Raw genomic sequence first — 14,020 nt, forward strand, 5'->3', positions numbered from 1 at the left:
ATTAAGAAACAAACTTTGTAGTGAATGAAACCTTTTGAAGAGCAGGTGTGCATGCTGGAATGGATAGAGATAGAGGAAGCTGATGTGCTGAAAATTTTGTCAAACATTAAGATTGACAAGTCGCCAGGCCTGGACCAGATTTGTCCTCGGCTGCTTTGGGAAACGAGTAATGCAATTGCTTCGCCACTTGCGAAGATCTTTGCATCCTCGCTTTCAACTGGAGTCGTACCTGAGGACTGGAGAGAGGCAAATGTAATTTCTCTCTTCAAGAAAGGAAATAGGGAAATCCCCATCAATTACAGACCAGTAAGTCTCACGTCTATCGTCTGCAAGGTGTTAGAAAGGATTCTGAGGGATAGGATTTATGACCATCTGGAAGAGCATGGTTTGATTAAATGCAGTCAACACGGCTTTGAGAGGGGCAGGTCATGCCTCACAAGCCTTATCGAGTTCTTTGAGGACGTGACTAGAAAAGTTGATGAGGGTCGAGCTGTGGATGTGGTGTATATGGACTTCAGCAAGGCATTTGATATGGTTCCCCATGGTAGGCTCATTCAGAAGGTCAGGACGAATGGAATACAGGGGAACTTAGCTGTCTGGATACAGAATTGGCTGGCCAATAGAAGACAGCAAATGGTAGTAGAAAGAAATTATTCTGCCTGGAAGTCAGTGGTGAGTGGTGTTCCACAGGGCTCTGTCCTTGGACCTCTACTGTTTGTAATTTTTATTAATGACTTGGATGACAGGATTGAAGGATGGGTCAGCTAGTGTGCAGACGACACAAAGGTTGGAGGTGTCGTTGACAGTATAGAGGGCTGTTGTAGGCTGCAGCAGGACATTGACAGGATGCAGAGATGGGCTGAGAGGTGGCAGATGGAGTTCAACCTGGATAAATGCGAGGTGATGCATTTTGGAAGGTCGAATTTGAAAGCTGAGTACAGGATTAAGGATAGGATTCTTGGTAGTGTGGAGGAACAGAGGGATCTTGGTGTGCAGGTACATAGATCCCTTAAAATGGCCACCCAAGTGGACAGGGTTGTTAAGCAAGCATATGGTGTTTTGGCTTTCATTAATAGGGGGATTGAGTTTAAGAGTCGTGAGATCTTGTTGCAGCTCTATAAAACTTTGGTTAGACCGCACTTGGAATACTGCGTCCAGTTCTGGTCGCCCTATTATAGGAAGGATGTGGATGCTTTGGAGGGGATTCAGAGGAGGTTTACCAGGATGCTGTCTGGACTGGAGGGCTTATCGTATGAAGAGAGGTTGACTGAGCTCGGACTTTTTTCATTGGAGAAAAAGAGGAGAGGGGACCTAATTGAGGTATACAAGATAATGAGAGGCATAGATAGAGTCAATAGCCAGAGGCTATTTCCCAGGGCAGAAATGGCTAACACGGGGGGTCATAGTTTTAAGTTGGTTGGAGGAAAGTATAGAGGGGATGTCAGAGGCGGGTACTTTACACAGAGTTGTGAGAGCATGGAATGCAGTTGTGGAAGCAAGGTCATTGGGGATAGTTAAGAGACTGGACATGCATATGGTCACAGAAATTTGAGGGTGCATGAGGATCAATGGTCAGCACAACATCGTGGGCTGAAGGGCCTGTTCTGTGCTTTGTTCCAAGTTCACTCATCAGTATTTGGTAATAAACCATTTGGCAACTACAAACACTGAACACGCAATATTCATTGACTCATGGTTATTCCATGTTAATTTGCCAGATCAAGTTGAGTTTTAATAATTTGAAAGAGGAATAACACATTTAGTTTACACTATTCTTTGAGTACAGAACACAATAGATTTCAATTCAGGAAAGGTCTGCATATTAACTTCACCAAATCTCTGGACAGGCCAATGTTTACGTAATATGCGAAACAAAAACAAAGTTTTGCAATTGGATGACGCTATGTTCTTAATGCAAGAACGTTTGCATAATTAGCAATCAATCATTCTTATTCATCCAATTTCCTTTTAAGAATTAATTGGATTAGTCTATTAGTTTGCTATCAGGACTAATGTGGGCAGCTACAACTGTCAATTAAGAGAATAACAGTAATTGTTAATGCCAAATTCTTATTCCTAAAATGGAATATTTCCGAATCTTTAGTTCAATTTGTTTCTGCTCAATTTTACTTCAATTCAGAGGTATACAGCATCAAACTGACCCTTCGGTCTAACTAGTCCATGCCAAACATACCCCAAAACGAAACTAGTCCCACCTGCCTCTAAATCTTTCCTATTCATGTACTTACCAGAATGTCTTTAAACACTGTTATTGTGCCCACATCCATCACTTATGCACAGAGTTCATTCCACACGCACACGACCATGTGCACAAAATTTGCTCTCGTCCTTTTTAAATCTCTCCCAAATCACCTTAAAAATGTGCCCTCTCGTCTTAATTCCCCATCCAATGAAAGAGTCACCTCCCATTAACCCTATTTATACCCCTCAAATTTTATAAACTTCTATCAGGTTGCCTCGCAATCTGCTACGCTCCAGTGGAAAAAAAAAGGTCTAGCGCCTACCCAGCCTCTCTTTTTAACTCAAACCTTCAACTTTACTGTATTATTTAAAACAGAAAAATAAAAATGCTTGTTTGGTGTTTGCTTTCTAGTGATTCTAGGGTTAAAAAAAAGTTTCTCAATGATTGGAAAACCTACCCCAAAGGCATGCAGGGAGATTACCAGGTTAATCTTTGACTTTTAGTCGATTTGTGCACAAATACTTTATACTAGCTTTCATTCTATCGAACATGGCATTTATATGTTTAGAGCATCTGACTGCTTAGTGAAAGACCTCAGTAGTAGGACGATCGGTCAATTTGTTTCCTTTGCCAGTTATAGTGCTCTTCTACCATGGCCGAGTGGAGCGAAATTACTTAATACTAGAAGATTTTGATTGTCAAATATTTCATCTTTTGTTTTGCATACTATTTTCAAAGATTATTCTTTTAGCACCTCTAACTTCAATGCAAAGGATAAGCCTTGGAAAGTTTCAGCTTTTAAAATTATAGATAACTATTAAACAGGCAATATAAAAAGCAAACAACATATTACATTTTCTTATGGGATTTGAAATTCTAAAAGAGAATTCTATTCTGGGATTAAACAGAATTGCAGTGTTATGGTAGACCAAATAAGATATTACAAGATCAAGGTGACTCAAGTTCATTCAACCCTTGTTTGCAACATCTTTTTAAAATCGAATTATAATTAGAAGCTTACCACATTTTCCTTCGATCGAAGTACCCCCAACTTTCCAAATCGAACATGAAATGGTGAGCACTGGTAAGTGCCATCCTGTTGTTGGACTACAATCACATCAATGCATCCAGAGAGTGTTGCAGGATTCAATCCTTTGTACAATTCCTTAACTGTTACCAGTAACTGTCCAACATAGTTCATGGTTTGGGACTGGAAAAATTTAAAAAAAAAGATAATAACATTGCACAAACATCCTTATAGTCAAATGAACATTTTTGAATAATTTGAAGTTTACGTATTTATTATTAAATCTTGAGCATATTGTAAGATCATTAAAGGCATTTATTTCAACCAATTCACTTTTATTAAATGAACAATCGATCCAACTGTAATTTGATCAATTAAATTTCATTGATTGACATTACAGTTACAGTCCAATTAAATGGATAAAGCAAACCTGAGAGCAAACATGTCATTTACAAGCGATTGAAAACATGAAATTATCTGTTTAAACCTTTCTATGGAAAGCATGGACTAAATAATTTGCGCAGTTTTTTTTTAAAATAACAATCTTAAACAAAAAACAAGCAATCTTTCATTATGAAGTCAGTAAGTGATACCCAAATGGATAACTTCAACTTTTTCCATCAGAGTCAGAGATGTACAGCACAGAAACAAACCCTTTGGTCCAGCTTGTCCACGCCAACCAGTTATGCTAACCTAACCTAGTCCCATTTGTCAGCACTTTGCCCATATCAATCTAAAGCCTTCCTATGCATATACCCATCGAGATGCCTTTTTGCAATTGTACCAGCCTCCACCACTTCCTCTGGCAGCACATTCCATACAAACACCAACCTTTGAAAAAGTTGCCCCTTAGGTCCCTTTTATATCTTTCCCCTCTCACCCTAAACCTGTGCCTTCTACTTCTGGACTGCCCACCCCAGGGAAAAGAACTTGTCTGTTTATCCTATCCATGCCCCTCATGATTTTATAAATCTCTTTTAAGGTCACCTCTCAGCCTCTGTGCATCAGGGAAAACAACTCCAGCCTATTCAGCCTCTTCTTAAATCCTCTAACCCTGGCATCATCCTAGTAAATCTCTTCTGAACCCTTTCAAGTTTCAAACCATAAACTAAATCACTTGGCCCAAACAAAACAAAAAGTCAAAGCAACATTTTGTTAGTCTAGCCTGAATTTACTCCTTGTTAATTGGGAAGCACAATGCTTCAATACAATTCTATTTTCAATGTCAAACACATTTCAACTAATCCATCAAACGCCCATCTTGCTCATTGCAAATTTCTTTTGCAGTATTCTTTGGAAGTCCACCCATGCAAATATCTAGAATGCATCAAGCAGGTATTTTCTGTCCTTATTTTCATCAGTATAACTTCTGCCTTGTTTTTAAGATTGTCTACCAGATCTAACAGACCACGGACCTGTGTTTCTAGGGCTTTAATCCGACTCTTGGAGGAGTCAGTCTCTGCAACTACCCCTGCAGCCTGGCACTTCAGCTCATCTCCCTTTTCCTTAGGTCTTGCAGTATAGCAGATACAGGAGCCAGCTTTATTTTTTCCTAGATATGCCTCTCCAAGACCCTGTGAGGTTGGGCCAGCTCCTCAACCAGGGTTTGGTGAGTAAGTAAGCATGTTGCTTCAGAGGACTGGGCCATGTCCCCAGCCCTGGGCAAGCTTCCTTCTTTTTTCAGCATTCTCCAGCTGCAGGGACAAAAGGTAAGTAGTAATCTCCTTTACTGTGTTTTTACTCACAGTAAAGTGTTTGGGATTGGTCCTGGCTCTGTCGGGTCGGTGTTCTCTGCAGAGCCCAGCACATGCGGTCCTAACAGGATGCCACGATCTTGGATCTCCCCCCCCCCCAATTATTGATGATTTCAGTCTAAAACTTGTTTTCTGTTTTGTTATAGTCATTTGCAAAATCGATCAGTATCAAATGTTAAACTAGACAATGTTTTCCCTCAAAGATTCTTGACTGTTATCTGTAAAATTGCAGTAAAATAATCCAAAACCTTTATGCAACTCTTTTAGGCAAAGGAGGTAGATACTGGTTTCTGCTCATATGTTTACCTGACTGAAGTTTGATTTTTCCCCTATTAATGTGAACTTGTCAATAAGTCTGATTTGTCCCATATTGTTAACAGTATGCACTAAATCAAAACCTTCAACATAATGGGTGTGAGGTTTTTGATCATAAATGGACAACACTCCATTTGCTTCTTTCAACTATGAGGAAACAGCATGAAAACTAACTCATTAGATTCCCAGATATATTATTACTGCTGGCATTATGTTTTGCTTGTTCAAAATACTCTGCTTTTAAACCACATTCAAAGTAAATCAAATACCTGTACGTGCAAAAATAAATCCAAAGATCTTATAAAACCAGAGAGCATGACCGTAGGAGGTATTCTGCTTGCTTCGACATGCTTCCTAAAATTTCTTTAGTTATGTGATTAATTATTGGTATTGCTACTGGTTTCTTGTAGTCATTGGAAAATCATAGTTAAAATAATTTGCGTCCAGTATATGAATGTTTGAGTGGATAACCATGGTATATGTTTTGCATTTTAAAAAAAATCAAATAGTGATGTGTATAGTTTGTCCTTCCTCACCTTCATTGTGATCATGTTCTAAACTGTTTCATATTCTGCCATTATGGATGAGAAGGTGGTCACTGACTTGGAAGTCACCAATTAGTATCCAAGCTGTACAACTCTACAGTACGTCGAGATTCTGTGTGCTGTCCTTTTAAATCTTTCGGCCTGACCGGATTGCCTGGCATCCCATTAAGTTATACAAGTCACAGAAACTTTGGTTGCATTAAATGCTGTGTTAACCATTTGTCAGCATTCTAAGTTGCATTGAAAATCTTCAGACTAGGGAGAGGTTACTCAGTTTAAGTGTCAACTAGTATATCAGTCCTAGTGTAAAGTGATTTTGTTGAACTGGGTTGAGAACAGCTTGGATTTACTGATTTGCCTTCAATGTGTTCGGTCTCCTCCTCTCTCTCTCTTTTTCTCTCTCCATAAGACCATAAGACATAGGAGCGGAAGTAAGGCCATTTGGCCCATCGACTCCACTCCGCCATTCAATCATGGCTGATGGGCATTTCAACTCCACTTACCCGCATTCTCCCCGTAGCCCTTAATTCCTTGTGACATCAAGAATTTATCAATTTCTGCCTTAAAGACATTTAGCATCCCAGCCTCCACTGCACTCTGTGGCAATGAATTCCACAGGCCCACCACTCTCTGGCTGAAGAAATGTCTCCGCATTTCTGTTCTGAATTTACCCCCTCTAATTCTAAGGCTGTGTCCACGGGTCCTAGTCTCCTCGCCTAACGGAAACAATTTCTTAGCGTCCACCCTCTCCAAGCCATGTATTATCTTGTAAGTTTCTATTAGATCTCCCCTTAATCTTCTAAACTCCAATGTATACAATCCCAGGATCCTCAGCCGTTCCTCATATGTTAGACCTACCATTCCAGGGATCATCCATGTGAATCTCCGCTGGAGATGCTCCAGTGCCAGTATGTCCTTCCTGAGGTGTGGGGACCAAAACTGGACACAGTACTCCAAATGGGGCCTAACCAGAGCTTTATAAAGTTTCAGTAGCACAACGGAGCTTTTATATTCCAACCTTCTTGAGATAAATGACAACATTGCATTCACTTTCTTAATCACGGACTCAACCTGCATGTTTTACCTTTAGAGAATCCTCAACTAGCACTCCCAGATCCCTCTGTACTTTGGTTTTACGAACTTTTTCACCGTTTAGAAAGTAGTCCATGCTTGTATTCTTTTTTCCAAAGTGCAAGACCTCGCATTTGCAATATTGCGGAATAATTTCTGCTGCCCTTCTGTTTGTTCCCATGGCTATGTATCATATTCTAGTTTGAAAGTTTGCCTGCTATTCAGTTAAAGTTGCACCTTGGATGGGATTGTGCAAACGTAACCTTTGTTTTTGTTGAAATTGTGCGAATATCTTAAATTTCAGTGTCATTCTGATCCCATGCTATGATGATGTCGCACAATTTTAATCCCAGAATGAAATCTGGCCTCACACATATTTTCTTCAATTGAGCATGGCAATCTTTCTTCAACAGCGTTATGAAGCAGCAATTAGTCTAGGTTCCATAAGGGCCGCTCGGTTCCTGACCTCATTACAGCCTTGGTTCAAACATGGACAAAAGAGCTGAATTCCAGAGGGGAGGGGAGATTTGACAGCCCTCTACATCAAGGTTGCATTTGACCAAGGTGTGGCAACAAGGAGCTCGAGCAAAACTGGAATCTTGGGGTATCACAGGGCAGTTAGAATTGTACCTGGCTCATAAGAACAGGTTATGGGTGTTGGAGGTCAGTCAACTTGGGTCTGGGACACCTCTGCAGGGGTTCCTCAGGGTAGCGACCTCGGCCCAACCATCTTCAGCGACTTAATTGATGGCCTTCCCTCCATTACAAGGTCGGCAGTGAGGACTTTCGTCAATGACTGTATAATGTTCAGTACCATTCGTGACTCCTCAGACACTGAAGCAGTCCATGGTCAAACACAATAAGACCTGGACAGTATCCAGGTACAGGCTGCCAACTGACAAATGAGAATTGCACCACACAAATGCCAGGCTCTGACCATTTCAAATAGGAGACAATCTAACCACTGTCCCTTGACATCCACAATGAACATCAATTGACCAGAAACTCAACTGACCTCCCCACATAAATGGAGTGGCTATAAGTAGAAATCAGTGGCTAGGAATACTGCAGCGAGTAACTCACCTCTTGACTTGGCAAAACCTGTCTGCCATCTGCAAGTCACAAGTCAGAAGTGTGATGGAATACTCCCCTTTTTTTGCTTGGATGGATGCATCTCCAACAATGCTCAGGCTTGACACCATCTTGAACAAAACAGCTCACTTGATTGGCACGACATCCACATGCACCCTCTCCTTCCTCCCACCTGCGCTTGGTAACAGCAGTGTGTTCAGATACATTGTAGAGATTCACCAAATATCCTTGAACAGTACCTTCCAAAACCACAACTGGAAGAATAAGGGCAGCACATAATGGGAACACCACCTGCAAGTTCCTCTCCAAGCCACTCAACACTTGGAAATAATATCATCACCATGTCTTCAGTGTTATTGGGTCAAAATCATTGAATTCCTTTCCTGCGGGTCATACTACAGCAAGTGCTTTGCATGGTTCATTGAAGGCAGCTCACCACTGCCTTCTCAATGGCAACCAGGAGCAGGCAGGTAATGCTGACCATCCAGTAATGCCCATGTCCCATGTGTGAATAAACAAGTACAAGTACACCAGTGTACAGGTTTGGCTTTAACCATAAAGCAGAAATTTATTATGCAAACTAAAATGAAACAAACCAAGCTATCTACATGAAACTGTTCTGTAAAATTTACTATTGTATATAAAATAAAATGCCCAATACCAACATTTTTAATTATAAAGTAAAATCCAGATAAATTTTCCTTTCTTAACAAAGTCATTGGTTGTCTTAACTGCTTTCAGTTCAGGTCCTATGTAACCTTTTCAACACTCAAATGAGATCTCTGACTTTCTCAGCTTTGAATAACCAATACTGATTTCTATGTGCAAACTCCTGGTATGAAAATTTTTATAAAGTGAAAACCCTTACTGAGTTAATTTATTTCCTTAACTGCTACTTAACAGATTTCTAAGAAGTATCTTTTTTTCAAAAATCAAAAATCCATTATATCCAAAGTGACTTTTCAGAAACTCTTTTGAATTAAAATGTCCATCCCTCTGCATGGACTTCAAATAAACCACTGTCCAAAAGCTTTTAAACAGAAGTCCTCAAAAAAATGGTAATGTAATAGCAGCAACACGGAGTTAATCAACAGATAAGAAGTGTTTCCATCTGATATTGATATTCTCTGTTGTCTCCGAAAACTATATAGGTTTTTCCACGATAATGAAGATTTATTAGTAATTGCTAATAGTGCTTGCAACTGTAATTAAGTATTTTTTTTCCTATTTGCAGGACTATCATTGGGGCTTAAGCAGTCACTTTGAATTTGGATTCAGCTAAGACAGACTTCATTTTACAAGAGTAAGCCAATTTTGTGTCAGATTTCACCAAGATGTCTCTCTGATACAAAGTCAACATGGCGATGCACAGTTTTAATTTTTGCATTCTGTTATAATCTTTTTTCTTGTTACATCTGGTATTCATTGCATGATTTCTCATACAGGCGATTATCCTTTTTTTTTTAAAATGAACAGAGCTGTCCATGCTCTGCAGGTGTTCTTTGATTTCCCCGGAGCACTGGGAATGGTTGTTCTTTGTCATAGGGTCATAGAATTGTACAGTACAGAAAAGGTCTTTCCTCTTATCAAGTCTGTTCTGTCAAAGCTACACCAAGTTTAAACTAGTCCCACCTTCTAATCCTATCCCCATAGCCTTGAATATTATGACACTTCAAATGCTCATCCAAGTTGGTTTTAAATGTTGAGAGGTTACCTTGCTCAACTACTCTCCCAGTCATTTCAGACCTCCACCACCCTCTGGATGAAAAGGTTTACCCTCAAATCCCATCTAAACTTCCTGCCTTTGACCTTTTTAATATTATGCCTCCTTTGTTATTGACCCTTTAGCTACACTGTTTCTGTTCAGCCTGTCCATGCCCCTCAAAAATCTTATACACATTCTATCAGGTCTGTCCTCAACCTTTTCTTTCCATAGAAAACAACATGAGCTGATCTAGCCTCTCAGTAAAGAAGGTGCTCCATCCCAGGCAACTTCCTTGACTCAATCTCTGTTTGCATACAGACACACCCCTCCCCAGCACAATCTCATCCTTTGTACAGTGCAGAGACCAAAGTGTGCACAGTACTCCAGCTTATTATACAGTTCCAATGTAACATCTGGTCCCTTTAACTTATGCCTCGACTAATAAAGACAAGTGTCCCAAATGTTGCCTTAACTACCCGATTAACATGCTACCACAGGATCTCTCAGCAAAAAGACAATAGTATAATAGGAGTAGCTGCAATTGAGATTTGGGAGACTCTGATATTGTTTTTGATTTATAACTAATAATGTCCTACTTGCTACGCTAGTTCAATTCCCTCCTGTAATTGGTTTATTGTTTACTTTCTTGTCATTTGTTGGAACATGACTTTAGAAATGTGCGTTGTTGGCATACCAGAGGGGAAGGAAGGTGAGCACCAGCGCAGTTCTTAGAGAAGTGGTTCCCAGGTTCCTTGGTTTGAAGGTTGAGAAGGGAAGGCTAACAATTGAAAGAGCCCACTGGATTGCAGCACAAAGTCATGTGCGGATCAGCGCCCATGCCCTGCACTGGTGAGGTTGCATCATTATAAAGACAAGCAGAAGCCTCTAGAGCCCAGCAGAAGGATTCAAGGGAGTTGGTATGTGGCAGGTCCAGGGTCATGTGTTTTTTTCAAGACTTCTCAATGGCAGGTGGTCCGGAAAAGGTGGCGTCAAGAGGAGATTGAGCGTGCTTGGGATCCAGTATCCTTTAAAGATATCCAGCCGTGCTTCAGATCAATCATAATGGATCCATACATTTGTTCGACTCGCCAGAGAAAGCAAAGAACTTTGTGGACACGTTGACTAAAGTCGAATGGCCGAATACGTGAAGAGGACAGAGCTGTTCGGGTTTGCTCTACTTTAGAAAGGACTTAGAGTCTCCTTTCCAGTATTAACTTGCATGAAACGATGTCTGGGTTGGATAGAGTATTTATCTTTAATCTCTATGTTAAAGGATGGGTGACATATTTATTTTTAGCTGACTTGCTGATAGCACTAACTTTGCTTTTAGGTTTTTTTTTCTCTACCGAGTGGTCAGCGTACATAGTGCGACCCGAGATGGTAAGAGTTGAGAGGGCAGTTGGGATTGTTAACAGGGTTGTAGGGGGTGTAGGTACTCCCTTTGAATGGAGGAATTTACCCCCCAATCAGTACCTTTGGCAATTTTTGTTTTTCTGTTTTTGCTGTACATAGTTTTTGCAACTTTTGCAGATTTGTTGGCTGTAGTTATTTTAGTCTATGTTGTTTTTGGGTTTTGGGGATTATTTTGCATTAAAGCTCGGTGATATGTAGCTCGGGTTCTTCCTCTATGGAGTCTAAATTGTACTATAGAAGATTTATGGTTCAGGATGCGTTTAAAGTGCACTTGGAATGTTAAGAGGAGTCATTCACCTGTCAAGAGAAAGAAGTTACTTTCCAGCTTTAAAAAGGTTGAGGGGGTAGATGTTGCCTTTTTACAAAAAACACACGTGGATGATATAGAGCATTTGAAGCTGGGGGATATGACCAGGTTTATTTTTCAGCTTTCGATATGAGTAGAGGGGTGGCCATTTTTAGTAAGAAAAAAATCTCCCATTTAAGTTATTAGAGTGCATTAAAGACACACACAGGAGATTTATAATCCTTAAAACTTTGAAACATGGGGAAGAATACATGATCTTCAATGTTTACTGTCCCCCGGCTCACCCCCTTACATTCTTGTCAGACAGACTTTCTAGACTGGTTAACCTTGCATCTCAATATATCATCATAGGAGAGGATTTCAATTGTCTCATAGACCCCACAGTTGACAGTTGCCCAAATGCCTGCCGATATCTTCTTTGCGATCTAAACAATTAAGGGATCTGAATGCTTAATTGGGGTTGGTAGATGTTTGGAGGCACCTTCACCCTACTGGCAGGGACTTCACGTTCTTTTTGAACCCACATAAATGCTATACCAGGATTAATCTTTTCCTAACCCCCGAAGCACATCTGGGCTCAGTGGCAATACAATCGGCAAAATCACTATTTCCAATCATGCTCCAGTGTGTTTAACGGTTAAGAGTAAGGATACGGTGGTTGACTAGAGGCACTGGTAACTGGATCACTTCATCCTCAAGGATAGCGAGTTTATTAAATTCTTTTTTGCTGCGTTCAAGGCTATTTTAGATATTAATTCAGGCTCAGCCAGTAGCCCATCCATCCTTTGGGAAACAGCTAAAGCCTATGCAAGAGGGTTGGTTATTTCCTATTCAGTCAGTAAGATGCAACAGACGGGTGATCAGCAATGCTTGCTCAAGATGTGCCTGAAAGTAACTGAAAAAGCATATTTTGACAGGCCGTCACTGGTTAAACTGCAGAGGATCATGGCGCTTCTCTACGCTGAACTCCATGCTCATGCGGACAGCCAAGAGGTAGCTTACATTTGCAAGTCAAAGGCTGTTTAAGCATCGGGATAAGTGGGGCAAGTACTTAGCATATTTTGCTCGGGAAAAAAAAAACCATGCACCCCCCCCCAACCCGGCCATTACCTCGATCAGAGAGAACAATGGAAATTTGACCTATGATTCTAATAGGATTAACGCAGCATTCTGGAAATTTTACTCTGAATTATACCAATCTGAAAGCTGAGAGAGTGGGCGGGTTAGGACAGAGTCTTAAAAATTTGGATCTTCCAGGAGTGACCCGAATCTGAATCAGAGCAAGAGGTGCAGGAGGCCGTGAGGCAACCCCGGAATGTAAAGACGCAGGACCCTGAAGGGCTCCCCAGTGAGTTCTATAAGGAATTTAAAAAACATTGGCCTTGACAATATACTTATGTTTAATGACTCTCAGTCGTGGCCTCCACCCACCATCTCAAAGAGAGAATCTCTCTCTCATAAAAAAGGGAAGGCCCCAGAGGACTGTGCTTCCTATAGACCCATGTCACTATTACATGTTGACATCAAAATCAGACACTGGCATTAAGGTTAGAATCTGTACCGCCCTCCATCATTAAGGAGGACCAGTCGGGGTTCATATAATGTCGCAGATTGACGGATAATGTCAGGAGATTACTTAACATGATCCAACTATGTCAACAGCGATCGGTACAGGGATTGGTGATCTCCTTAGATGCAGAAAAGGCATTTGATAGGGTTGAGTGGCCATATCTTTTTCATACTCCGAAGCAGTTTGGCCTGGGAGAGACCTTCAGCAAGTGGGTGGAGGTTTTGTATAGTGATTCTCTTGGCACGGTCCTCACCGATGGTGTACCATCAAGCAATTTTAATATTTGTAGTGGCGGTCGACAGGGCTGTCCCTTGTCACCTGGCTTTTCACATTGGTGACCAAACCGTTGGCAGAGACAATATGCAGGGATCCCATATAACCACTCCAGAATAGGGTTGAAGTCATATAAGATTGCACTGTATGTGGATGACATTTTTGTCTTCTTAACAAACCCAACAGTCTCAGTGTCATACCTGATAAATTGCATCAATCTATTTGGTGGCTTCTCGGCTTATAAGATCAATTTTGCGAATTCAGAGTCCATTCCCATGAGTGGTCTCATGGAGTGCCTGATCCTGATGGCGGATCTCGGTTCCCTTTTAGATGGTCACAGGAGGGCTTTCTCACACTTAAGTATATTTATTACTCCCATTTTTGATTATTTATTTCAAGCCTATTTTGTCCATTTATTCGGCAGGGCCTTCGTAGATGGGAGACGTTTCCGACTTCTTGGTTAGGTCAGATTCTGCCCTGCCTGTTGTATTCAATGCGAATGCTTCCTCTGCTTTTCAATAAGCAAATATTTAGAAGACTGAACAGCTGGTTTAGTTCTTTTACCTGGTATCACAAGCAGCCCCTAATTAAATTGACTAAATTGCAGTTACCTTACAAACTGGGAGGATTGGGCCTCCCAGATAACAAAAACTATCAGTTAAGCTCGTTGCCATCTTATGTGAATGACTGGGCCCAGGATGATCCTCACTCACTTTTGTTGGACATCGAAGCATTTCAGCCAAGG

General features: G+C 40.8%; 1 protein-coding gene across 3 annotated transcripts in view; it reads right to left on the reverse strand.

Moving 5' to 3' along the window:
* lpin2 (lipin 2) overlaps window positions 1–14,020 on the reverse strand; it is a 126,889-nt gene that overhangs the window by 87,853 nt on the left and 25,016 nt on the right. For all 3 annotated transcript variants that reach the window (XM_087986478.1, XM_087986477.1, XM_087986480.1), the window contains exon 2: window positions 3,225–3,413. In XM_087986478.1, coding sequence (XP_087842604.1) covers window positions 3,225–3,404 — 180 coding nt within the window. In that variant the 5' untranslated portion in view covers window positions 3,405–3,413. The remainder of the gene's footprint in view (window positions 1–3,224; window positions 3,414–14,020) is intronic.

The sequence above is a fragment of the Chiloscyllium plagiosum genome, unplaced genomic scaffold (genome assembly GCF_037043375.1).
Source record: "Chiloscyllium plagiosum isolate Xiang-an unplaced genomic scaffold, Cpla_swu_hap1 HiC_scaffold_4, whole genome shotgun sequence".
NCBI classification, from domain to species: domain Eukaryota; kingdom Metazoa; phylum Chordata; class Chondrichthyes; order Orectolobiformes; family Hemiscylliidae; genus Chiloscyllium; species Chiloscyllium plagiosum.